This window comes from Brachyistius frenatus, unplaced genomic scaffold (assembly GCF_029030835.1).
Source record: "Brachyistius frenatus isolate BFR_SWC_R1_liver_20210118 unplaced genomic scaffold, ASM2903083v1 Contig_416, whole genome shotgun sequence".
NCBI lineage: Eukaryota > Metazoa > Chordata > Actinopteri > Embiotocidae > Brachyistius > Brachyistius frenatus.
In genome coordinates, this window is record NW_027211015.1 from 17,227 (window position 1) to 41,443 (window position 24,217).

The 24,217-nt window shown below is 41.6% G+C and overlaps 1 protein-coding gene across 4 annotated transcripts in view; it reads right to left on the reverse strand.

The window, feature by feature from the left end:
• Positions 1-664: 664 nt before the first annotated feature.
• map4k4 (mitogen-activated protein kinase kinase kinase kinase 4) overlaps positions 665-24,217 on the reverse strand; it is a 110,166-nt gene continuing 86,613 nt past the window's right edge. Inside the window, exons 17-32 of one of the 4 annotated variants that reach the window (XM_069725245.1) lie at positions 22,224-22,529; positions 20,464-20,573; positions 18,047-18,207; positions 17,766-17,863; positions 16,810-16,988; positions 16,487-16,604; positions 15,578-15,928; positions 14,258-14,372; positions 11,915-12,082; positions 11,093-11,236; positions 8,658-8,792; positions 7,681-7,781; positions 7,433-7,582; positions 5,842-6,001; positions 4,851-4,990; positions 665-3,973 (exon numbers count right to left, since the gene is read on the reverse strand). In XM_069725245.1, coding sequence (XP_069581346.1) covers positions 3,890-3,973; positions 4,851-4,990; positions 5,842-6,001; positions 7,433-7,582; positions 7,681-7,781; positions 8,658-8,792; positions 11,093-11,236; positions 11,915-12,082; positions 14,258-14,372; positions 15,578-15,928; positions 16,487-16,604; positions 16,810-16,988; positions 17,766-17,863; positions 18,047-18,207; positions 20,464-20,573; positions 22,224-22,529 — 2,520 coding nt within the window. In that variant the 3' untranslated portion in view covers positions 665-3,889. The remainder of the gene's footprint in view (positions 3,974-4,850; positions 4,991-5,841; positions 6,002-7,432; positions 7,583-7,680; positions 7,782-8,657; positions 8,793-11,092; positions 11,237-11,914; positions 12,083-14,257; positions 14,373-15,577; positions 15,929-16,486; positions 16,605-16,809; positions 16,989-17,765; positions 17,864-18,046; positions 18,208-20,463; positions 20,574-22,223; positions 22,530-24,217) is intronic. The other 3 variants (XM_069725241.1, XM_069725242.1, XM_069725244.1) reach the window with 3 other exon arrangements.

Consider the following 24,217-nt stretch of genomic DNA (forward strand, 5'->3'; position numbering starts at 1 on the left):
ACTCGTCTTGGTGGCCCGAGGAGGACCTACGCAATATTAGGCTGGTGTTTTTTGGCTTAACATTTAATTTTAGCCTCAAGTAATGAAGTGCAATGCACAAACTTGATTAACTTGATTCAAGTCGAGATAAGACAGAAATGTACACTTTCAAACAGCTGCTTCAGAGCTTTTAGCAAACTAAGCGATTGATGTGCTGCCATAAATGATATATAGAATTCCAATCTTCTCAGTTAATAAATTGCTCCTTACGTAAGACATCCGCAGAATTTGTCATTACTTCTCTTTTCAGCAGAGCTCAGACACGCACTCAAACTGAGATCAGACATATAACACCACAGGAAGGCCTCAACAGGAAGTCAAACTTTACAACACACCAATGCCATTTTCTTTGACCTGCCCGGTCTCTAATTTAACATATGAACAAATAGTTTGAACGTCTGAATTATATTTCTTGTTGTATTGTTTAGCCAAGTGGAAATCTCGAGTTTTATAAGAAAACAACGTAAAAAAACATTCATGAGCACGTCAAATCTGTTGAAATCGAGCAAATTGTGCAGCTGACGTGTGAATGTTTCAGTTCGCCAACGTGTTACAAAATGGCTCTTTTCGACATGTTTGCACGTGTTTGAGAAACTAATCTCAACAAAGACAAGTGGAGAAACTATTCTTTTAAAATTACTTTTAAAGTTTATTCAAAGAAAAAAAAAAAACCTTCAGGAAAATACATAACTTCCTGTCATACACAGAGAGGACATAAGTTAGAGTAGCATGGCAGAAACAGCAGAGGAAAAAACACATCGCCTCAAATCCAAGCCTGCAGGGAACGTTACTGCAATGTTTCCATGGAGAAGCAGCGTTAACGTGAATACCTGAAATGAACAACACGCGTGTTCTTTATTGTTTCGTAAGTAAGTTAGTTAATGGAGTTGGGGAGATGACAAAAAAAAAAAAAGAAAGGGCTCAAAAAGCAGAAACAGAATTAAAGAACCAAGATGTATATGCATTAAACATAAATACCGTGATGCACATTAGTGTAACAAAACATTGCCTCTGTAAACATTTTCTCCACCTAAGGTGAGTGTAATAATATTAAACCACCGCAGTCGCATATTTACGTGTACATAGACTTACAGAAACTATTGTTAAGCTTCTCAACTATCTCTAAAACTTAAGAATACACAATGCTTCAAGTGATTTTTTTTTTTTTTTTTTTTTTTGAAAGGATTTCCAAGTAGTGGTTTTTCATAACAATAGGTTTACACTTTTTAAATGCTGCCTTCTTGGCACTTTTTCCAACACGAGTCGGCGTGCGACTGCTTTTTCTCATCGGATAGTTCATCCTTTACTCTGCCCATTAAGAATATCAATAATAACCACAATTTTTTTTTTTTTTTTTTTCATGAAGTCAATACAGCTACTCATCAAGGCCTTGATGCAATAAGAGACACACACTGGGTACTACTGCACACACAGACCTCGAACAACAGCATTGGGGTCCAAAACGGCTTCTCCGTACGGGGGGAGCGAAGAGTTCGTGACGGGAACCAGCAGTGACCTTTTCACATGTGGAAGCACTGCTCACGTGTTTTGTTGTTGTTGTTGTTGTTGGTAACGTCAGGGGTGGGAAAGAACACACCCAAGGTAAACTTGACCCGACGAAGACGTGTTTGGACATGAGCACAGATTGGACTCTACCTTTGCCTCCCTTTGTTTGACTGATGTGCAATCTTGGGAGAGTTGCTGTAAAAATGGGGTGGAATATCCAGCTCGGCCTGAAGGAGATCAACGCTGCAGGTCGCTGCTCAGTCTTTCACAGATACAGACAACTTTAAAAAAAAAGAAAAAAAGAGCTGGAGCAGGAAATGGGGCGAGGTTAGAGGGCACAAAATAGAGAAAACAATTCCTTCCCCCCAAAAAAGTGGGTTTCCGTCTTGAGTTTCGTCACAAACAGCTGAGTGAGGAAAAGCTCTGCTCCGTGTTGCCTGTTTTTAGGACACTTCATCGCAGTAAAATCCAGAGTCTGAGTGTTGAGTTGAAAAGGTTTATGTCCCAACATATGCAAGCAGGACTCTCAGGATGCCAGAAAACATTACTCAGCCCTGACACACTGATTCTCACAGCTGCGGAAAAAGGTTGCAAAAAAAAAAAAATACAGATTTGAAATATATCTACACCCGACGTAGAGGCTCTGCTGTTGCAGCTTTAGTTATCTTAACTCCAAAAATCGACATCTAGGATTGATCACTTGTGACAAGATACAAAGCAAAAAGAAAAAAAACAAACATCTCATGCCTTGGACCACCACACAGTAATAAGTCGTTCTACATTCTTGACACTTAGTGCATTGCATTCATACAAATGATATAAATGAAAGGTGAAATGAGTTGGAAAATACAAACAAATGGAAGATAGAAATCCGCCTTTTGTACTGAATCAAACCTGCTGACCATGCGTTTACCTCTCTGCCACGTAAATCAGTAACACTGGACTGTCCAACTGCACACACACATACTAAACTTTCTCCTCTACTTTTTCACTCCATCTTTGTTTTTCTCGTAATATCTGACTATTCACAGCAGTTCAAGTTTCTCAAGTCGAGAGGTTTTTCAGCGACCGCCCCACCCGAGTTGTCATGTTTGACCGTGTGTAGGGCGGCTTGAAACATGACAAATGACAATATCCGGAAGCTTAAATGCATTTTATTGTACATAGACACCTTTGTTTTATTTTATTTAAATTTTTTTTTTTTTTTTAATTTTTGGATCACACCCACATCACTTTCTTCTTTGACAAACACACCTCACACATCTGTGGTTTTAGAGTAAAAGCAAGCAAACTGTGGACTGTGGGTGGATGTGCGGAAATGTTAAAAAAAAACAAGGTAAAAGACATGTTGAACTCCACATAGTTACACTTATCTTCAAGGAATAATAATAATAATAATAATAGTAATGATTCAAAAAAATACTATTCTGAAATCCATCTGCTTCCCTTTCTCTCTCGGCAATCCCCCCATATTTTAAAGCACCTGTCCGAAACACTTTTCAACCACACACGCCCTCCTTTTAGGTCAATCAGACTTACAGTAAAACCTTAAATATTAGGTCCCTTCGCTTGTCGCCTCGACGAGTCCCTCCGGCTGTTGTTGTTGTTGGGTTTTTTTTTTCTTTCTTTTTTTTTTTTTTTTTTTTTTACAATTAACCCCCGGTTAGTGTCTAACCAGCAGTAATTGGACCGAACAGAAGTACATTTACACACACTACTGTAGCATCAATACAACGGACTCCGACCCCAGCGGCCCCACACTCATGAGAAAGGGCGGCGGGTGGAAACGTGGGGCACAGGGGAACTCCCTTACAAGAGGCAGACCTGCAGAAGGTAGTAGCAGTAGTAGTAATAAGAGCAGTAGCAGTACTAATAGTTAGAAGACCTCAAGCTTACTGACCAGCCCAGGAGCACGGAAATGATGCAGAGGTACAAAAATCAATCCCATCGCAACCTGATGAGCACCGAGGAAATTGAGGGGAAACTAAAAGCTGTTTGCCCTCTTTTACGTGTATTCACATTTAATTTATTTCTACTTCCTTTCATGTATTAACCATTGATTTCATTTTGTACGCGTGTCGTCACTTAAGGTGTTCCGGGGAGGGACGACGGCTTGACCGACTGCGTCGCAGGCGGGCCCGGAGCTCGGTCGCAGCGAGGCTGCGGCTCCAGAGGGCGGCCGAAGGCGCCGACTGCCCCAAAAGGGCTGGTTGCTTGTGGTGTTTGTTCTCTTTTGGTTGTCTGTGGGCTGACAAGACATCAATGGTGGGTTCTGAGATCCAGTGTTAGCGAGGGTGGAGGACAATGAGGAGAAGGAGGAGAAAGAGGGCGAGGGTGTGGACCTCTACCAGCTGAGCAGGTTGCTTCGGCCCAGAGTCATGAAGTACACCTGGCTGGAGCCTCCAGACCGTACTGAGGCGAAAAACACCTGAGGAGGACACAAAGATAAAAGCTCAGTAAAATCGGACTAAAAACAGTTTTGTAAATACATTTTTTTTTTTTAAAAAACAAGCAATCGCTTGCTTAGCCAACTAACTGTCTAAAAAGGGAAATCCTTAAATGATTCTTGAAAGTCATTCCGATATGTTACTCATCAAGGCTCACATCATTTCCCGTATAAGTTGTCCCAGCTAAACAACCACAAAGAGGAAAAAAATAAAAAATCTCTATAATTCTCTACTTCTCGATTGTCCAAGCAGGAAGATAAAGTGGGGAAAAGAGAGAAGAGAAACTGTCTCAGTTTGAAAAGTTCCTTCCACAGCAGACTGAAAGTGACTTTGGGAGACCTCAGGGAGTTTCAGTTACACCTGCCATGCTCTGTGTGGAAGTAAGTTTTGGATGGTCAATAAGCCCTATCAGAAATAAATCTTGACGGTTTATTTATTTAATTTGTAATGTTACAGCAAAAACATACAAAAATAAATGGCTTGAGAATTTGAAACCTCCAAGCACTCCAATTGTGTCCATTTGACAAAGGGCAGTTTGTTTGTTTAACCTGTTTCAGTAACTCTTAAGGCTCGTGCCATACAGATTGATGAGTTGATATTATTTCTAAAACCAGAAACTGCAATTTCCTGCAGCTGACTTTGCTGCGAGCTGTTGAAAGAGGTCACATGCCTTCTGTTCTAAAACAACCCACTCAGAAGCTGAGTCACAGATGAAACCATCAGCTGGCTCGAGTTGAGCTGAGACAGGACAGTTCGCACTGCTGAAACATTTCCTCGCAGCGTTTTGTTTCGTCACAAATCTTTGGTCCGAACTGAGCTTTACAGATCAGCTCAGAGGAGTCGACGTGAAGGTCTCACCTTGTCATTTCTTTCACAGAGGAACTTGAGTCTCTGGGCTCTCTTGTGCATGAAGACGCCGTCCAGATGGCCGGTCTCCACCGAGCGGATCTCAATGGCCTTCTCCCCCCAACCCATGATCTGATTGGAGCGAATGTAGGCTGGAGAGAAGTATATTCAATTATGTTCATATTTAAGGGCCGCCAAAAGGTTTAAAGTCGGGCTCCGACTACACGATAGTATTCGTCTTTCATTAGGCTATGAAAGTGCCTTTAATTCTTGCCGTGTCTTTGTGTTAACTCAATCAGTATGTGGGTGGTGCTAGTGGCCCTTTGCTCTGCTCAACGTAGTATATGTCAAACTTGGAAGGTTAAAAAAAAATATATATATATATATATAAAAAAGTCGGACATGCAAGACTTTTCGTCCGGGTGTTGTGTGGTGTCCCGGATGTCGCATCGCTGTTCTTCAATAATGTCACACTACAAGGTCTGTTTGTCGTTCCCATCGCTCATATTTGGGCCCGACACTGGGAATTTGATGGCAACGACTAAATGATTTCAAAATTGTGCTGAATCTGTGTAGTCTGATCTTTAGATTCCGGTGATCTGATTACAATGACACTGAACCAACAACACTCTTACAGATTGTCTTTACACCTTTCAAGTATGTACAAATGTGGTTGCCTGTGTTTCCTCTGCAGCTACAGGACAAGAGATGCAAGTAAAACACAATAGATGTGTGCAAATAGTTAGATAATGATTAATTATTGATTGGCTAATCATCATGAAAAATGTTATCCAAATATATTACCTAGCAAATAGGGTGAATGATCGTCTTGCACATTTTGGAAGGTAACAAACATAATGAAAAGTATTACAAATCCTTTTATGTGTAAGAGTGGGTGAAAGTATATATTACTTCATTTAAGGGATTGTAAGGCACAAAAGATGGGCACCACTGATCTGTATAAATACATGAAGAAAAAGGGTAAGAAGCGTGGGTGACTTACCCACTGAGGTGGGCATCTCCCCCCACTGCAGCACCACGTCCTTGGTGATGCGTCCGTAGGTGTTGACGTAAACACCTTCGTCCTCGTAGCACACCAGCAGTTCAATGCCGTCAGTGTTGGGCAAGATGATGATAGCGTGAGATTGGATATTGGTCTGAATCTGGAGAGGAACAACACAACTGACACGGTCACTTCCTTTGAGACCATTTTATGTGATTCGACTTCGCTGCACGATTCGGGATTAAATGAGCATCAGGATTTATTTTTTTTTTGCTTAGAATTGAGATCACCATTTTCATTTACAACTGTGATATTGTGATATTGTGATACAGGTACGATGTTCTTCTGACTCCTGCCAACCCGGCAAGAATTGCATTCCCCCCACGAGTGTGAATTTCAGACATTTTATAATGATATAACTGGGGAGGTATTTCCCCTGCAGCTACAATCAGTTCTGCTGGAAAATACATGCAGCCCCATGGCACTCAAAACTTGACACTTCAAATCCAAGTTTGATGGAAATCAAATGGTTTTATCAGCGCAATTTATCACTGATGAAACCAACAAAGAAGATGACAAAGTTTTTAAACAGCAGGCCTACTACTTTGCCAAATTATTACAATGTCTGGTAAATGTTCCTTGTCCCGCAAGGTGCATGCAATTCTCAGCAGGCAGAAGTCAGCATGACATCCTTACTGACAGTTTCTGCTGCTCTGCATCACGTGGTGTAAGGGTTTGTTGGTGGTGGTGGTTGAGAAAGAGAGTTTGTTTTAATGCAGCCCATGTCCCGAATGAAAATGCAGCAAATCCGTTGGCATTTCGTCATGAGATTCGAAGTCAGACCATCCTAAGTCACAACAGTGTTGTGACATGAATAGTTACCTGAGCCAGCTGCAGTTTACTCAACTGTGGTAACTCCAGGCAGCTGACATACGCAGCTATCACTTATGTTTCATTTGAATTTGAAGTATCCTTTGTGTTCACATTGTAATCAGTCAGTTTCTACAAAGTCAACATTTTATATGTCATACGGCCCTGACTGAACCCACCAAACAAGTACCCACCTGTTGAAACATCACAAGTGAAATATTCATGATACAACACGTATTTCCGACCCAGCGATCTGATTGGTCGTCTGAACATTTGGAACGTGCTCAAATCAGCTCAACAGCTCAACCTGCTCATCACTCCTATCACTCATATCACTCCTATCACTCATATCACTCCTATCACTCATATCACTCCTATCACTCATATCACTCCTATCACTCCTATCACTCATATCACTCTTATCACTCATATCACTCATATCACTCCGCCTCCTCAATGGGAATATAGAATTGGAATTGAATTTCATATAATATGCAATATAATGTTGCTTTTACTCGTTAGAGGTCTATTAAATGTGACCCATTGGGCAAAATCGGGTCTCTTTTGGTCCTTATTTGTTGCTCTGAGCAAAAAGTTTTATTTTTATTATACATTTTGATTACATATTTTATTTAGTTGGTAACTTCTTGTATTATCAAGATATTACATAATTGACACACACAGCCAACATGCATGTGAGAATATGAATCTGTGATCTTACGTGTGTAGGCAGGTAGATGTCGTAGACAGCCCCGGAGTCGACATCCACGGCGTGAAAGCCTGAGCATGAGCCATAGATGACCTTTAACCTCTGACCTTCCTCCACGGTCAGGTCAACCAACAGGGGCTTGTGTACCAGGTCACCAAAAGACTGAAGCACACAGATCAGAAATTTTAGTTTTTTTTTTTTTATCATTAACAACAAAAGGTAACATCACACTAACGTGCTAAACCAGTCGATTTATTCACCTTGAAGGCCATGAACTTGTGGTAGGGCTTTGGTGCCCAAGCGTAGACCTCCACGGAGTTCTTCAGAGCCAGAACCAAAAATTTGATCCTCTCATATTTCACTGGGGGAATAAAAATCAACACAAAAGAGCACCGTTGTCATCAGGATAGAAAACCTTTAGAATATTATAAATGTATCTTAGATTTCTTCATTGCTCCTTCTTGATTCAACCTCAGTATGAGATGACTGATGATGAAGGTAAATGTATACTGTTCAGCCTTTTTTGACCTCCACTTAAATGCATATTGTTTTAGCTATTTCTGTTCAATATTTGCATTGAGTAAAATTAAACCAAGAGTTCCACAGCTTGTATTTCAAACACTGATTATGTCTTTGGAAAGTCCTGTACTTTCCACCAGTGTTACTACAAGAAATGAATTGGCGGGTGTGAATGACAGGAAATGGATGTCACGATTGGCCGCTCTGAACGAGGGACAGGGGTTTCCAACAGGAAGTACCAGTCTTTGCTCAGGGGCACTAAAACCACCGAGGACATTCTGAGTTTTAGACAGGACGGTGTCGTTGCATGCCCACTCTAATGTCCTTACTGCATTATTACGTCATCAAGGGCTTTCCTTCCATCATTTATCAAGGCATGCTTATCCCGAGTTTTTTTTAAGTTTAGAAACCTGAAGTCACACATTTCAATCCAGACTTGGTTTGGTTTAGATCTGCAAGGATTAATATCAAAGCAGGGATCAAAAATATAATGATATGTAGACTCCCATAGATCCCATTGCAGGTATGGGTAGAAATTCAAGTGCCGACCAAATGCTTATCTTCACCTTTACCACGCCAACCCATGACCTACACCCAAACTTTAATAATCTTAATCTAAACACACCCAGTGACATATCGACATAGACTTAACCATGTCTGTTTACCTTTATGGGGAAATCCCTAATAATTCTATATAACCTGTGAAAGTATTACCTACCGACTTTGTAGTGTACGCAGCCCTCCAGGTCTCCTACGGTGGTCCAACCCTGTTTCTTCTCCACCTCAGGGTCATTGTGCAGGATCTTGTTCCGCAGCCAGGACAGGTAGTACACACGGAGCTTGTTCTTCTTGCCTGCCAGTGAACGAGGAATACAAAGAGAAGAGAGGAGGAGGAGAGGTTACTTTTTTGTTTTCTTTACTCCAAAATTCACATGTACTGTATATCTACATTTCTTTACTATTTGCTGTCTTATTCTCTAAAACTCAAAAATAAAGCTAAGTTATCTTCTAAAATCTACATTCACTACACTGCCGGCTTTGCATTTGTCCATTTGACAGCCTAACCTGCATGTCGTTAAAGAGTGTGTGGGCGCTTTTAAAGACCACAAGCCAAATTGTGTTGGTCAAACAGTGAAGTTGTTCTTTACACTTAAATGAGCTTTAACCTCATCAGACTCCTTAGAAAATATCCTTAAAAGCCATTTATTCAATTCAATTCAATTTTATTTATATAGCGCCAAATCACAACACAGGTTATTTCATGGCACTTAACACAAGTCGTTACAGCAAGACTTTACAACATTATGAAGAGAAACCCAACAATTCAACAAGTCCCACATAAGCTAGGAGGGAAAAAAACCTCCTCTTTAAGGGAGAAAAACCTCCAACAGAGGGAAGAAAAAACTCCCTCTTAACAGGAAGAAACCTCCAACAGAACCAGGATCAGAGGTGGGCGGAGCCATCTGCCTCGACCGGTTGGGGTGAGAGGAGAGCAGAGAGAGAAAAGGACAGCAGAGAGATACAAGAGAAGAACTTTATAATGTCTTTATTGGCTGCTGAGATTTTTCCTAAAATATAATTCAAACCTGCAATGATTCTCAACTTTTAATTTAACATAATTGTAGGTGACTGCATTCTTTACTACTGCAATGATCAGCCCACAACTAAGACATTTCCTATCCTAGAAGATCCTGTGATGGGATTTTTCCTGCTCTGATCTGTGTGACTGCAGTGTTTTGCAACATGGCAGGAAACAGTAGGTCAAGTTGGGACAAAGAAATATGCAAAGAGACCTTGTGTGTGCAGATGTAGAGAGGAAGACTATGAAGATGGCTTAATTAAGATCCCTTCTTGCTGTGTGTGTTCCAAACTGAGAGAAAAGCTGCTGTGCATAAAGTCTTCTGAGAAAAATTAAGTGCACGGTCAAATTTAAAAAAAAAAATCAAGCAAGGACTGGACTATAAACAGATCATACCTTATTATACAGAATAACTTCCAGTCTGTGCAGCTGTTTCTAACAGCCTGTCCCTGCCGACTGTTTTCACTAATGCCATTTAAGACGTTAAACAGCAGATAAAATTGACACACCATGTTTCTTGCGCAAGTCTTCTGTTTATACTGTCTCAAAGTAATCAGTAATCTGATTACATAAGATGAGATGCCGTGAGGATGTGGTCTCATTAGAAAGAACTTTTCCCGGCATACATCTGCCTGTGACGTGTATATTTACATGTCGAAAATACAAACGAGTTTCGGAGACGGAAATCGTCACGTCAGCAACTCCTTCCATCCATCATGGAAAGCTTGAGTGTGTGTCAGCGTTACATAGAATACACACACATGACGTGGTCTCACCCAGCGGAGCTTTGCTCAACATCCGCTTCGCTTTAAAATATCTGTTGTGACACATCTGAGAGCAATCCTTCTGTATGCACGTGTGTGTGTTTGTGTGTGTGTGTGTGTGTGTGTGTGTGTGTGTGTGTGTGTGTGTGTGTGTGTGTGTGTGTGTGTGTGTGTGTGTGTGTGTGTGTGTGTGCGCGTGACATTGAGAAAGAGGAAGATCATGGATGCGCTGTCAATCAGAAATATACAAGGAGAAATATCACAACTCAACAGTCTGTGTGCAAAAATTTGAATGAAGCAATAAAGAGACATTTTGTCTGAGATAGCATGAGACAGGAAGAGACGTAGACAAGACAAAACACACTGGTAAATACACACACACACATGGTGGACAGTCCACTACGAGCTGACACAGCAGGATAAACCGGAGTGAACTTTCAGTCTCCTAATTAAGTTAAACTACTTTATTAAAATTTACAGTGTGTGTGTGTGTGTGTGTGTGTGTGTGTGTGTGTGTGTGTGTGTGTGTGTGTGTGTGTGTGTGTGTGTGTGTGTGTGTGTGTGTGTGTGTGTGTGTGGACATGTGTGGACATGTGTGGACGTGTTTGTCCACCTAAATCTATGCACAAGTATCTGCACGCATGGTTCAGTTTCTATTTGTGTTCATTCTAACTGTAATGGTGTCTGTGTGTGTGTGTGTGTGTGTGTGTGTGTGTGTGTGTGTGTGTGTGTGTGTGTGTGTGTGTGTGTGTGTGTGTGTGTGTGTGTGTGTGTGTGTGTGTGTGTGTGTGTGTGTGTGTGTGTGTTTACCTGAAATAGTGACCAGGACATTGAGCCCCTCCAGGACATCCATCTGCTGGAAGCGCCGCCGGTTGATCAGAGGGTAAACTTTCCCTTGACCGCTGCGATCCAACAGCATCAGGCCGCTCTCTGTTCCCACCAACAGGTTCACTCCTACACACACACACACACACACACACACACACACACACACACACACACACACACACACACACACACACACACACACACACACACACACACACACACACACACACACACACACACACACACATGTATAGATTTATATTAAGGAGAACCAACACCTCTGACCTGAACTTCAAATAGCATGCAGTGTGATCAGACATATGATATATGCAGTTTTCTCTGGGCTTTGCTGCCACCTTGTGGTGAAGACTGTTATGGCTAAAACATCTGGAAAAACTGGCTTTTTTGATTTACATTGAAAATAATAGTTACAAATTGTTTAATATTTTAAGAAAGGCCATAACGTATGAATGTTAGACCTACAGAGAAATATAGTAGCCTTAAATATCAATAGCATCAAAGCATTTTGCCGACATAACTCCTAAACCAATGAGATTGTGGTTGATTGGACATGTGACCTAAATTATACACTTATGGTGCTGCTCTTATTGCTTGTGTTCCTATAAATTTAAACCATGTTGCCTCCACACACTGCCAGTTCTCACACGGCAGCACTCAGTCTGACAGTAATCGTTTCCCTCTTTTGTTAATGGTCATGTCAGAATTAACAGGCAGCCCATTTACTTGTGTGAAATTATGGTCACAAGTTTTTTGTTTCTGAAAGATGTGTGCCTTCATTCTTACCCCAGAGTGCAGCACACAGGATCTCAGAGTTGAACCGCTTCTTGTATTTGCGGATCTCTGGCGTGTCACTCTGCGGGCGAGTGTTGACAGGGTTGACGTTGACCACGGAGCCCTTTCGAGACGGGTCGGCTCTCAGCGCCTCTGCCAGCCGGGCATCATTCGCGTAGCCTAAAAGGTCAAAGGGAAGGGCTTAGGTAGGATGGTGTAGGATGGTGTAGGATGTAGAGTTTAACGGGCAGGGTGAGGGTCAGTCAAAGGATTTATTGTTATGACATTACTTGAAATTGAAAACAGGGAAAGTTGCTTAATAATGATGTCATTTTTTTTTTTTTTAATTTAAAAATATATATTTAACCATCATCCATGAAATAATTGCAGCAACTGATCTACTCTCATCTGAAAACGGGGGTTCAGTGAAGTTCATAGACAATTGTCCAACTAAATTTCATTAATGTTACAACAGTGTTTGTAAGACACTTAGTTCAGAGCCACAGTTTTTCTCGTGTTAAATCATTTACATAACAAACCTCTGCAGTCATGGCATCACAGAATTTGAAGGTGTCTGTGTTCAAAAGTGGAGCGCTGTTTCTCTGCCTCTTAAATGGTTAAATATTGTTGTTGAATCTGGAATTTAAACATCTGTAGGAAAATCTAAACTCATCAAATCAGTGATTAAATGCCGACTGAACAATCCAGTGCACTTGAGGGGTCAGTGGCTGGTCACCAGCTGCATCAGGTGAGGTAATGCAGAGTAAAGCAGAGTCCTTCACATTCAGCCTGGTGACGGAGGGACGAGGACGATGGGAACACGAGGACCGTCCTGATAACAAAGCTTTGTTTGGAAGCAGTGGCAGCGGACGGACTCTGTGACCTCGGGGAGGAGCGGAGTCCACGCTAACAAACTGATTTTGGTTTGGTTTTCTCTCCTTAAGAGTTCACACGCTCAAGCTCTTTACTCCTCGAGGAGCAGGAACCTGGTTTGGATTTTTGTGTTCATTGGCCCCAACATCAAAGTATTTGTTAAAGTTTGCAGCAGTGATCGTTGGTGATTGGTGAGATACAAGAGTAATGAGAATTGTTTTAATGTGATGTGATAAAAAAAAAAAAAAAAAAAAAAAAAACTTGTCTTAGACCTCTTCAGTCAAAACTGAAGCAGTTGCATTGATCCAGAAGATCTTAAACCGTTCTCAGCGTAGTGCACTGAAGGTTTGTAGATTTCACATCAGTTGAACTAGACCAGAATTGGCTTTTTAAACTTTTTGTGATGTCACAAAACCTGCCTGTAGACCCCACCCCTTAAAATGTTTTAATTTAATTTCCTTCCTTCAGCAGATCGAAGTTAAAACAGCCTGCTAGTTTTAAACTCTTCATATTTATATCATTCTGCACGATGAAACTCAAACACTGAACTGACGGCGGACTTTAAAGAGTTTAACAAAAGATCTTAGAGTCATGTCAATTTTGTAATCTAATCAGCTTTCGTTTGTCTTCATTAATATTACAAATATAGGTTAAAAAAAAAAAAAGAGTAATCCAAAAGACAATATTAGTATCCGAGGGTTATTTCATGTGCTTTTGTAAAACATCAGAGGTCAAACAAACTCATCCATCCATCAAGTGGTGCACTGGTGTGCAGACCTGTTGATTGTCACTGGTGTCTCTCATTAAACTTTCAGTCTCAGGTCTCAATCATAGTGAAACAATTTCATAATCATAATCCAAGATCAGGCTTGATCTCCTTGTAGCAGTTCACGAAGTCAGAGTGGCGCTTTCGAATTTGTCTTTGTGGATTCTCACAGGGGTCGTTGCCCTCTGAACGGCGGAGAAATCCCAGAGCAGTCCCGTTATTTATCTGTACTCCAGTTCAGGGACTTTCAGCGTTGCACTGAGTTTGAAACTTTAGCTCTTGTCAGCACTGAACTCATTTACTTTAATCTCCTTTACCAGAGAGGAAACATATCTTCAAAGTTACATTTATTCTAAACGAGTCCAACAATCAGACCCTCTCTTTGGATTCTTCCTCTACCTGCAAAATGTTTAGTTTGAGTCACATCAATGAATTTAAGGCATGACTCACAAATTTTACTCAACTTATACTTCACTGCAAATGTGGTCATTTTTATGATCCCTGTGTCATTCTGATGGAAGTGTATTTTAACCCCACCTCGCCAGGTGTATTAGCCTCTGCCAGCGTTTCTCTAGACTTTGATTAAAGTTAGAAACAAATGAGTTTATTGTAAAAAAAAAAAAAAAAAAAGAAGAAAGAAGGACAGTTGGTGTGCGGAGAACTAATGCCACCATCTGACTCAGAACTTTAAGTTATAAAACTATGAAGAGACCTACCAACATTGTTGAGGGCGCTGCCAGTGGATGGAGAGACTTGGAGGAGGCGCGGGTCGATGAACGGCGTGAAGGAGGAAGAGGACTTGTGTTTCTGCATGTTGTTACTAGACTGGCTCTACAGAGAGACAGAATACGATTTAATGGAGACAGAAGATCACAACTCTGACTGTTATTTTTGAAAACAGCTCAGACAAAATGTGATAATAAACAACTTAAGAAGACAGTGCAGTCAAACAAACAGGCAAACTAAGCTACTTTGGTATGTGCCACATGCAACGAACATTCAGTGATATCAGGGTAAAATTATAGATACTGAAGAAAAAGGCAAAAACAATGACGGGTAAAGAAAACAACATATGAACGTTCTTGACAAGAAAAACAAGACAAAATGGGAACAATGTAATTAAAGAAAGTATTTCCATGGGAAACGTACTTGCTGTTGCTCTCTTAACTGCCCTGTGAGCTATGATTTATTGTCTGGGGAATATGTGAGAATATGACTCGTTTGCTAAAAAAGGCAACATCAAGGATTAGAAATGAGATTTAAATGTTCGAGGGGGAATGCTTGTAAAACCACAGTTAGCCTTAGAGGACAGAAAAAGGCTCCACGCAGGAGATAAAAGATCTGTTTAAATCATAAATACAAAACACACTGAGGGGCGATGAGACTGCAGCTGTAAATCTTTCCACTAAAAAAATATTATTCACCTACAGTATTTGTACTCTAAACCCAAGTACTAAACGTTTATACGATAAACTTAACAGGATATTTACAGGGAAGAAAACTATTAAAAATGGATTTGCGTTGGCTTTCAATGCTATTGATATATATATATAAAATGCAGGCCTCCATCAACACCACCGTCTCTCTGCAGAAGGCTGCCAGTAGAGAGAAAAAACAATAAATTGTGAGGAGGCCTGAGAGAGCCACAGTGCCAGTGGTGGCCAGTAGAGGGCAACCTAGCCAATCCAGGACATTAAAAATAGATGCAGGAAGAAATCATCATGGTCAAACAATCATGTGAAAAAACAACAACAATCTGAGCAAACTTTTACTTGCTTCTAAATGATTTAAATCTCCAGGATTTGTTTTCATTTATTTTGGCTGCTGTTTGGAGAAGCTGTGAACTTAAACATTTGTTCCTCTACTGCCTTCAAAAACATGCCCACGCTGGGCGCTGAGCTGCACTAAGGCTTACTCTGTTTTTCCCATTCATGAAAGACCAGGAGGATTTCTACCTCTCTTTGCTCCTCCTGTTTAAGATCACACGAGAAACGACACCCTTTATCGGGTGTCCGTTTCGGGGCTGGGAGACATACCTCTACCAGGATGGCGAGCTTGTCCAGGGGAATCTGAGGGGACAGAGTGGAGGGACTGGCAAGGCTGGAGGAGGAGGAGGGGGAGTTGGATGCAGAGGAGGAAGGGGAGGAATGGTGGCTCTGCTGGATCAGGTCTGGGAGGTGGTGGATGCGACCGGCAAAGCCGTTCCTGTCCGAGTGCTGTGTGGGGTGATGGTGGTGATGGTGATGATGGTGGTGGGGGCTGGGGGTGTGGTGGACAAGACCCGGGCCTGATGGCGAGCCGGGGCTCGGGGCAAAGCCTGCGAGCAGGCCAGGGGTCTGAGTTTGGCCCGGGCCGGGGCCCGTACGCTTTCTGTTGTCACCTGCACTCTGGAAGTAGAAAGAGGGGTACACAACTTTGGGTCTAGATGCGTTCCTGATGAGCTCAGGGGAAGGGAAGGTGTGAGCTAGAGCAAAGGGCAAACTAGAGTGGCAACTCTACAGGTGGAAAGAAAACTCCTGTTAGCAGTCAATTACATGGTTAGATAATAATCTAACTCACTTTGGGGTGTTTATTGGGACTATATAAATGATTGTCTGTGGTGTGCATTGGGGCTAACTGCTAATGTAGATTTGTCATCTCGATCAATCAAATAACTTCAAAATCCAAATGCCCTGAATGGATGGAAATAATTCACAAACCTGAGTAAAAATGTAAATAAATTCCCATTATTGAATTTGGTCTGTGTATGTGTGATTAAAATCGGTGAGCTTTTCTCCTCAATTTACAGCTACTTTATTAACAAAAGAACATGGTCAACACAACATACAAACAAAATGGAGAAACACTGGGTATAAACAAACAAAATACACACTAATGGGAAAAACTGGGCCAAAAATATGAGGGAAATGATCGGTGTCTGTTTTTTTTTTTTTTTCACCCAGTACCTGTCTGACAATCAGCGTGCTGTCTTTGCAGGGCGTCGAGCCCGCATCGCTCTCGCCCTCATCGTGAACGATCATGGTTTTCACCGACTCCGTCTCTCCATTGCTCAACCTGGAAGACCTGCAGGGGAGAAGAGGCAATCAACACCAACATATTTACCCGTCCACGGGTAATACAAAGTGTGTTTTCAGTCTGAGGTAAACTTGTGTGTGTGTGTGTGTGTGTGTGTGTGTGTGTGTGTGTGTGTGTGTGTGTGTGTGTGTGTGTGTGTGTGTGTGTGTGTGTGTGTGTGTGTGTGTGTGTGTGTGTGTGTGTGTGTACGTACACAGCTCTGGAGTCCTCCGGGCCTGAAGTCGACTCTTCCCCTGCCTCCTGGTCCACCTCCTCATCATCATCTTCATCGGTGGTGTCTGAATCTTCGCTGGAGGATGAGTAGTCTGTCACCTTATTTGGGGGACGAATGTCATCCACTGCACGCAGTTCCTTGGCCAGAGCCGTCAGGTCCTACAGGTCGGGAGGTGAAAGGGAAAACCTGGGTCAAAGGTCATTTCAGCTCTTTCAATTCAGCATTTCTCCCTCTGTTGGGAGTTCTGTCCATTCCTCATCGCTGCATTTTATATGCGAGTCATTAGCCATAAGATGTTTTCTTTAGTAAAGCAGGAAACAGAAGGCTGCAGGAGAGGAAGAGTGGTTAGAGACGAACGTCAGCCAATGAGAAGCTCACATGAGAGCAGCGAAGCCAAAAGATAAAGCGGAGGAGAGAGATGATCGTACAGCTGATGCTCGTCAAGCTACTGTAGGAAAGGTTAGTAGATTAACTCTGCTAATGAGACGATTTATCAGAGCTGCAAAGATGAAAAATTATAACAACACAGAAGAAAAAGTAAGTTGTTTGTTAAGGTTAGAGAAGGTGTGAGTTAAAATGGCTGCCGCCCAGGCAGAGAGACCAGTGGAGAGAAAGCAAAGAAGTGCAGAAAACCCATCAGCCAGTGAGCTCAGTCCAAAGAGAAAACAGCCATTTCAACCCGTCTGATCACAGCTCCCTATTGGCTGGCCAGCAGATCACATGACACAATTTTAGAGGAGTTAGATGTCATTCATTTTTTTTACCATCGTAAAAGAAAAAAGTTAAAAAAAAAAAAATCCCCCAAATTGTCACACACACTCAAAAACTAAAAGCAGCACACCATCATGTAATTATCACCACACACACACAGTTCTGGATCTAAATCTGTCGCAGCTACGGAGCTACTGGCTAGTCCGCTTTGAGTCAACTCTCACCGCTGGTCTGCTCGGCCTGACCAAGTCCCTCCTCTCCTCTGGTTTTTTTCCAGCATTCTCGGGACGCTGGAGGGGCGAACCCTCCGATTTGGAGGAGGCTGAAGGAGGTGGAGGCGATAAGGTCAGTTTACACTAAGAAAAAGTATATTGTTGGAAAAAAATCTAAGTGTGATTTTATGTGTTTGTGTAGCATAACTGTACTTTAAGGTGATGTTTCAGTTATAGTATTCACCTCCTACATGTTTCTAAGTGCTCATTGGTTAAAGTGTGTGTGGACTCACAGCGGGCCCTGAACCGCTCTCCAGAGCCGCAGTGAGAACCGGGCTGAGAGCTGGAGTTACTGGAGCTGCTGGAGGAACTGGAGCCTCCGCTGCCGCTATTACTGGTCGGCCTGGGAACCAGTTTCTCCACTCGTTCCCACAGCAGCCGAGGCTCCGCTGCACTGCAGAGGCAACAGACAGCAGAGTCAAGAAAGTGAGCCAAACTATCGGAGACGGCAACTTTTAAATGCAGTGGTTGCTGCAGGAGCTGCACTGTGGGATTTGATTTGGAAACACCAGGTAGCTTTTATAATCTGACACAGAAAATGTATTGAAATTAAATAAATGGGGAGAAAGGGCAAAGAGCTGCTGATCAAAACACAGGAAATTGTCAACCGGAATGAACTGCTGCTATTACGAGAAGGTTTTCATTACTGATTTGGTTTTAGTTTTTTTTTTATTCCATATAAATTAATGTAAATTCCTCATTTGTTTCTGGATAGAGTAAAACAAAATGAATGCTTTTAAGTGCATAGAAATAAAAATGAAGGAATATACTACGAAATTAGTTTTGTGCTAAAAGCATTAAAGACAGTTTTGAGATCAAATTTCTCACAATTGCAATAGAATCAAGCAGACTTGAGAGTTGTGCTGATGAAACCGACCTCTTTATTGTGTCACAAACATTTTCAGCATTTCAATAGAAAAGATCAACATAACCTCCATGTAGCTCAACACACGGCCCTCTTCTGTTGGAGGAGGAAATTCTGTGTCTACAGCAAACAGCAAACAGCAGTGATGTCACCTATTAGTTTGTGAACGGCTGTTATGAAGCCTTCGTGCTTGTTCGGAGCGGTTTGGAGTTGGAAGTGACCATATTTGGACCAGCTGGTTGGGAGCGAGCGGTGGATCTGACTCGATCTGATTGGAAACCCGACAATACTACGTGCCACCCACCAAAAGCCATAACCAGACTGCACCACAGACCTGTCAATCCAACAGATACGCCCCCCCCCCAAAACAGCTCTTTTTTTGGCTTATTTTCTAATTAATGACGGGATTATTTTCAGATGGACCGCCAGAAAACTAATAAGAAGGAGCGACTTAAGCTAACAACACCGAAATAACTCGTGGAACTTTTATGGGAGTAGTTGAATAGGAGTCTTTGGAGCCGGAGGCTCTTTGGAGCCATCTAGTGGCACTCGGTGGTATTTCAATTTAAGGCACTTCCACATCAGCCTCATTTTTCAGACCTAGAAACTACGTCCACTTTTATATACAGTCAATGGTCTACAGCCATGCTCTGTCAAACCCAATAATATAAACTCTTGTCTCCTTCATCAGCGTAGGTCCCATAAAGTCCAACTCAACTTGCAGATACAAGTTTTTGACTTGCAACCAAAGAAGACTGACTCGGTCAAAACTGTTTGTGACATTTCATGAGCAAGTCTGTGACCAAAACCACAAAACTGACGGAAAATTTGTTTTGCAATCCAAATAATTTTATTCTCAGTTCATATATTTTTTATTGCAGACTTTATTTTCGATTGCATTGTGATAAATTTGCTCTCAAAACTGTTTTTATGTTTGCATAAAAAGAAAAACTATCTTCATACATATGGGTAAAACATCCCATTCATAGCTACTATAAACTACAGTAGGAATGAGCGGAAAACTATCATGTGGTTATAAGTATTTATCTGAATATTAAAACCTAATTATTGCTCTCAAGTTACCATAAGATTACAGTGAAAGTCAATGATGACAAGTGCAAATGTGCTAAATGAGAAGTGCTACAAAGGCCACAGAGGATAAGTTCTAGACATTTACAAAATGTAGTTCCTGAGGCTTATAGAAGGAAGGAGAAGACACACAGAGAATCTATTGAAAAGGCTTGTGGTTTGGAAATAAAAAACTGCATGTATTCACACACAAGTAAAGAAGTAGAGACAACAAGGTTAGACAGCTCACACTATTACATAAACCCACCCACACAACTCCATAGACAAAGAGTGGAGCAGCACAGACAGTGAAGACACTGAGTGCACTGAATGATGTCAGATCCATCTCCAAAAAATTCAAATATTAATGAATTTACATATTCACACAAATATAGTATGAGATTTCTACACTTTTTTTTTTTTTATTTCAAATATGACTCGTATCTTTAATCCATATTACACCTTTCCTATGCCATTCTCAGGACCGCTTATATTTTGATTACGTGTACGTTTTCAAACCACAAGACGTATTAGATGTGGTATTTTTACTTGAAGAGAGGAGACTTTTTAATTATGGAAAGATTAGAAAAAAAGGGACGGGAAAGTATTGACTATAAGTGCGATGACAAAAACAGAAGACTGCCAGAAGGCTGCTATTGTGATGCACACACACACAAAAACAGACTAATACAATCCAGAGGGGTTATGATGGTTTACCTGGCAGCGTTGCGGTGCACAGCGTGACTGCTGTGTGGGGTGTTGCCGTGGTGATGAGGCGAGTCTCGCCTTGACAACACTGGGGACCTTGAGGTAGTCCTGACAGGAACCTTTTATGATAAACACAGTGACCAGCTTACACACACACACTCTGTAAGCATGAGTGTCCTTCAGACAACAGCAAATACACAAAATCCAACATCACAGCAGCCCCAACTGGTCCCATTGTCATCCACAGGAGTACAGAGCTGTACTACAACACACCAAGATAACGTAGCCAATTAATCCATATGAGTCTAATGTCTGATAGTGTGAAAGTTAACTGTGTCCATAACACTTTGAAATCTGTTTAACTGTGTATTCACTTTACTGTCATGTTGCTCATGAGCCGTTCAGCTCTACTGCGCTCTTACCAAACCTGCAGACCAAGACAACGTGGTACTTCTTTCAAGTACATACATTTTAAAACCCACTCACGCACCACAAAACAATGTTCTGGACAGGCGCCGCCCCGCCAACTAAACCCCTCATCTCGCCACTGCCACACCCGGGGCACCACTGTAAAACTAAACTGGCACACCAGTAGCTCAGACACGTTTTCCCGTAACTAGTCACATGATGTAAATTCAGAGAAGCCATTGGAGAACATTTGGTAGCATCCAAAGCGCAGAACAACACAGCCATGCAGGACAGACTTTCCAGACATTATTTTGATTTGTTTAGAAAGTTTGCAACAAAATGGAAACAATATGGACTGATGTTATTGAAAGGTCAGATCTTCCTCAGTTGCCTTCTCCTGTATTTCAAGACTGGAATGAGCTCTTGTGAGGTCTGCCATTGTTTACCTGATGCTTCAGAGAGATGTTTACATTGTATTGTGAGAATTAAGCCTGACAGGGTTGTGATCTGGCTTGGCAGCACTTCTGTTTATGACTGAAGGTTTATTTTTCTGGTGGCCAGCTAACTTTGGCTCTGTGGACTCAATTCAGATTTTTCGGACTCTTTGGATTCTGACTAGCCGCATATGTGGGCAGTGCCAAATAGCTACACTGTCTGTCCTATACTTAGCTATAGCGTCTAACACCCTACACATCCTGGTGGGAATGAATCCTTTGCTTATGTTTCCCTTCTTGTTCAGTTATTTTTATGTCTTTTTGCAGTCGTACAGTAAAAGTGTGGTGAGGGAGGAAAAAGCAACATGAGACAACTTGTCCTTGTGTTCAGCATTGTCTCAGTACCCACAGCTGAGTTATAAAGAGGTCGCAGACTGATTGTTGCGGTTCATTAACAGCAAGACAACTGTCCTTGTGCCAACACTGACTCACATCACGCAGAGTGACGTCAACTTCCTCTTTGTCAGGATACTCTGAGTATCAAAAAGGGAACAGATTCCCCCAAAATATCTGATTTCCTCACAGTTCGACACTGAGGGTTGTTTTTGTGGAAAGAAGTGATTTAAAGCTGCCAACCAACCACATTTATTTATGCTAATTTAATGTGGATTTAATGAAATCTTCTAGAAATTCTCTATTCACTTTTTTTTTCGTTACCACAAAAACAGAAAAGCCAACAGAAGATGAATTATTGATGTTGCATAAATACTCAGGCAGCGGGTGGGAGACTGTTAAAGTAATGGATTGAACAGTTTAAACTCTTGGGATTCAGAGCTGTTGTCCCATTTAGCCTGTTAACAGGAAATTGTGTCAAGTTTCTAACTGCTGCTACCAGGCTACACTGGGGGGCCTTGTTCCTATCCTTACCCTGGGCGGGACCTCCTCTGAAAGGGCCGGTTCATGGGGCCTGGGCTGGGAATGTGGTTTTGGGTCAGTGCGTGCAGGCGTTGATGATGATGAGGAGGAGGATGGTGATGATGATGATGATGATGGTGGAGGGTGATGGTGTTGGTAGGATTCATGGCTGTTGTGAAGGTTGAGATTTTCAAAGCTAGGGGCGAGCGGCTCGCTGAAGGAGTGCGAGTGCGACACAACAGGTGGGGCGGAAGGGGAGGAGTTTGACGAGGCCACGCTGCTGCTGCTGCTCTTTAAAGCAGCCAGATGGGAACGGACCTTCCAGACAACAAAAACACAACACATCGTGGAGCACAGGTCAGTCTGCATGCAGTGCACTCGAACAAGGACAGGGCTTCAGGGTGTCTTTAGGGGTTGTAAGATTGAAGCTTTACAGACGTTGAGCTTTGGCATTTTTAGATTTGAAATACAGAGCTTTGTTTTGTTTGAGTTTTGAATTTTTTAAAGTTAGCTTTTTGTTGGAAAGTGATGATATCAAGCAAGAATTGTCCTTTCACCAGTGCATAATACACCCGTCGGTCAACGAGGTGACACCGTGTCAATGTCATGTTTTGCCTCACTTAGCTGTAAAAAGCTACATATATGAAGAGGGCTGTAGAAAAAGGTCATGGAGGCCATGCGACTAAGTACATGGGATGATTATGTCCAAGGAGGGTGGCGGTCGGGGATAGTTAAATGGGTCACACACAGGACTTTTAGTTAGATGACCGTTGTTCGAGTCTGTGAGACTTCTTTAAGTTGTGGTCATAACTTAAACGTATTTAATTTAATGCTAAATGCTTACATCACCCTTACTAATGTAAAATGACTTATTTTTAACCCAAAATATGATCTTTTCCTAAACTTAACAATACTTTTTTGGGTGCCCAAACCTAAGGCACCATACTTTTTACGCGTGTACGAGGCAAAAGGTGACGTTAACACAGTGTCATCTAGTGGACAGACAGCTGTATTACATGCAGTGCTGTAATATCGGATTGCTTTCACCGGATGCATTTCAAATGAACTTTGAAACTTATTTTGCAATGAAAGGCCTTAATTAACAATCACAGCTTTCCATGCTCTCAGGAATCAGTTCTCGTTTATTAGAGATCAACTTGTGCAACCTTAGTTTTTTTTTTATAGAATGGCGAGCTGTTACATTGGGGCTGCCATTTCCCTCCTGTTAGCTGACATGCTTCTTCTAAAAGGTTTTGCTGTAATAATTTCAGCCCTGCAGTTGGAATGGATAGAAATTTAGAGACTATAATTAAATGCTAGACTTATTACAGAGCTCTTCAGCAGAAGGAAGAAGACACGTATTTAATCTCTTTCAGGGTATTTAACCTTTTGCTACTGCAGCCTTCACATTAAATTGGTGGCATTAAATTCAGCCTGTCTGTAAGGGGCACACAGTCCGTTGGTCATAAGTGTCGAGAGCTCTTCTGATTTATAATCTAGGCACGGTGTCAGGAACCATTTAAAACCTGACACACTAAATGACAACCTGCTAGAATGTAGAACGATTAGAGCTCCAAAATACAAGAACTGAGATTAAGAACCACTGCTGGACTTTACTGATCAGCTCAACACCACAGATTTCAGCTGTACATTTGTCTCCGTGAAATCCGCTGCAGCAGTGTGTTTAGAGATGAAACCTAAAGATACGTTATTCTGAGTGACACATGGTTAAATGATAAAGCTCCAAATCCTTGCAGAACCCCTAAAGAACCCAAGTTTTTAGAGTGCAACAGGGGGAGAGAAGGAACACTCAAAATAAAAGTACATGTATACCTGCTGTTACGCAGGCTGCACCTTTTTGAAGAGCAGAATACAAGTTTTTATCCCAAACAAAAGTTGAATTAATTGATTAAAAAAAAAAAAAAGGGCAGCCTTAATATCCAAAGGTATCGTATCATGCTTTTGATTTCTGAAAGTGAAACAAAAAAGACATGGACAACAAAATA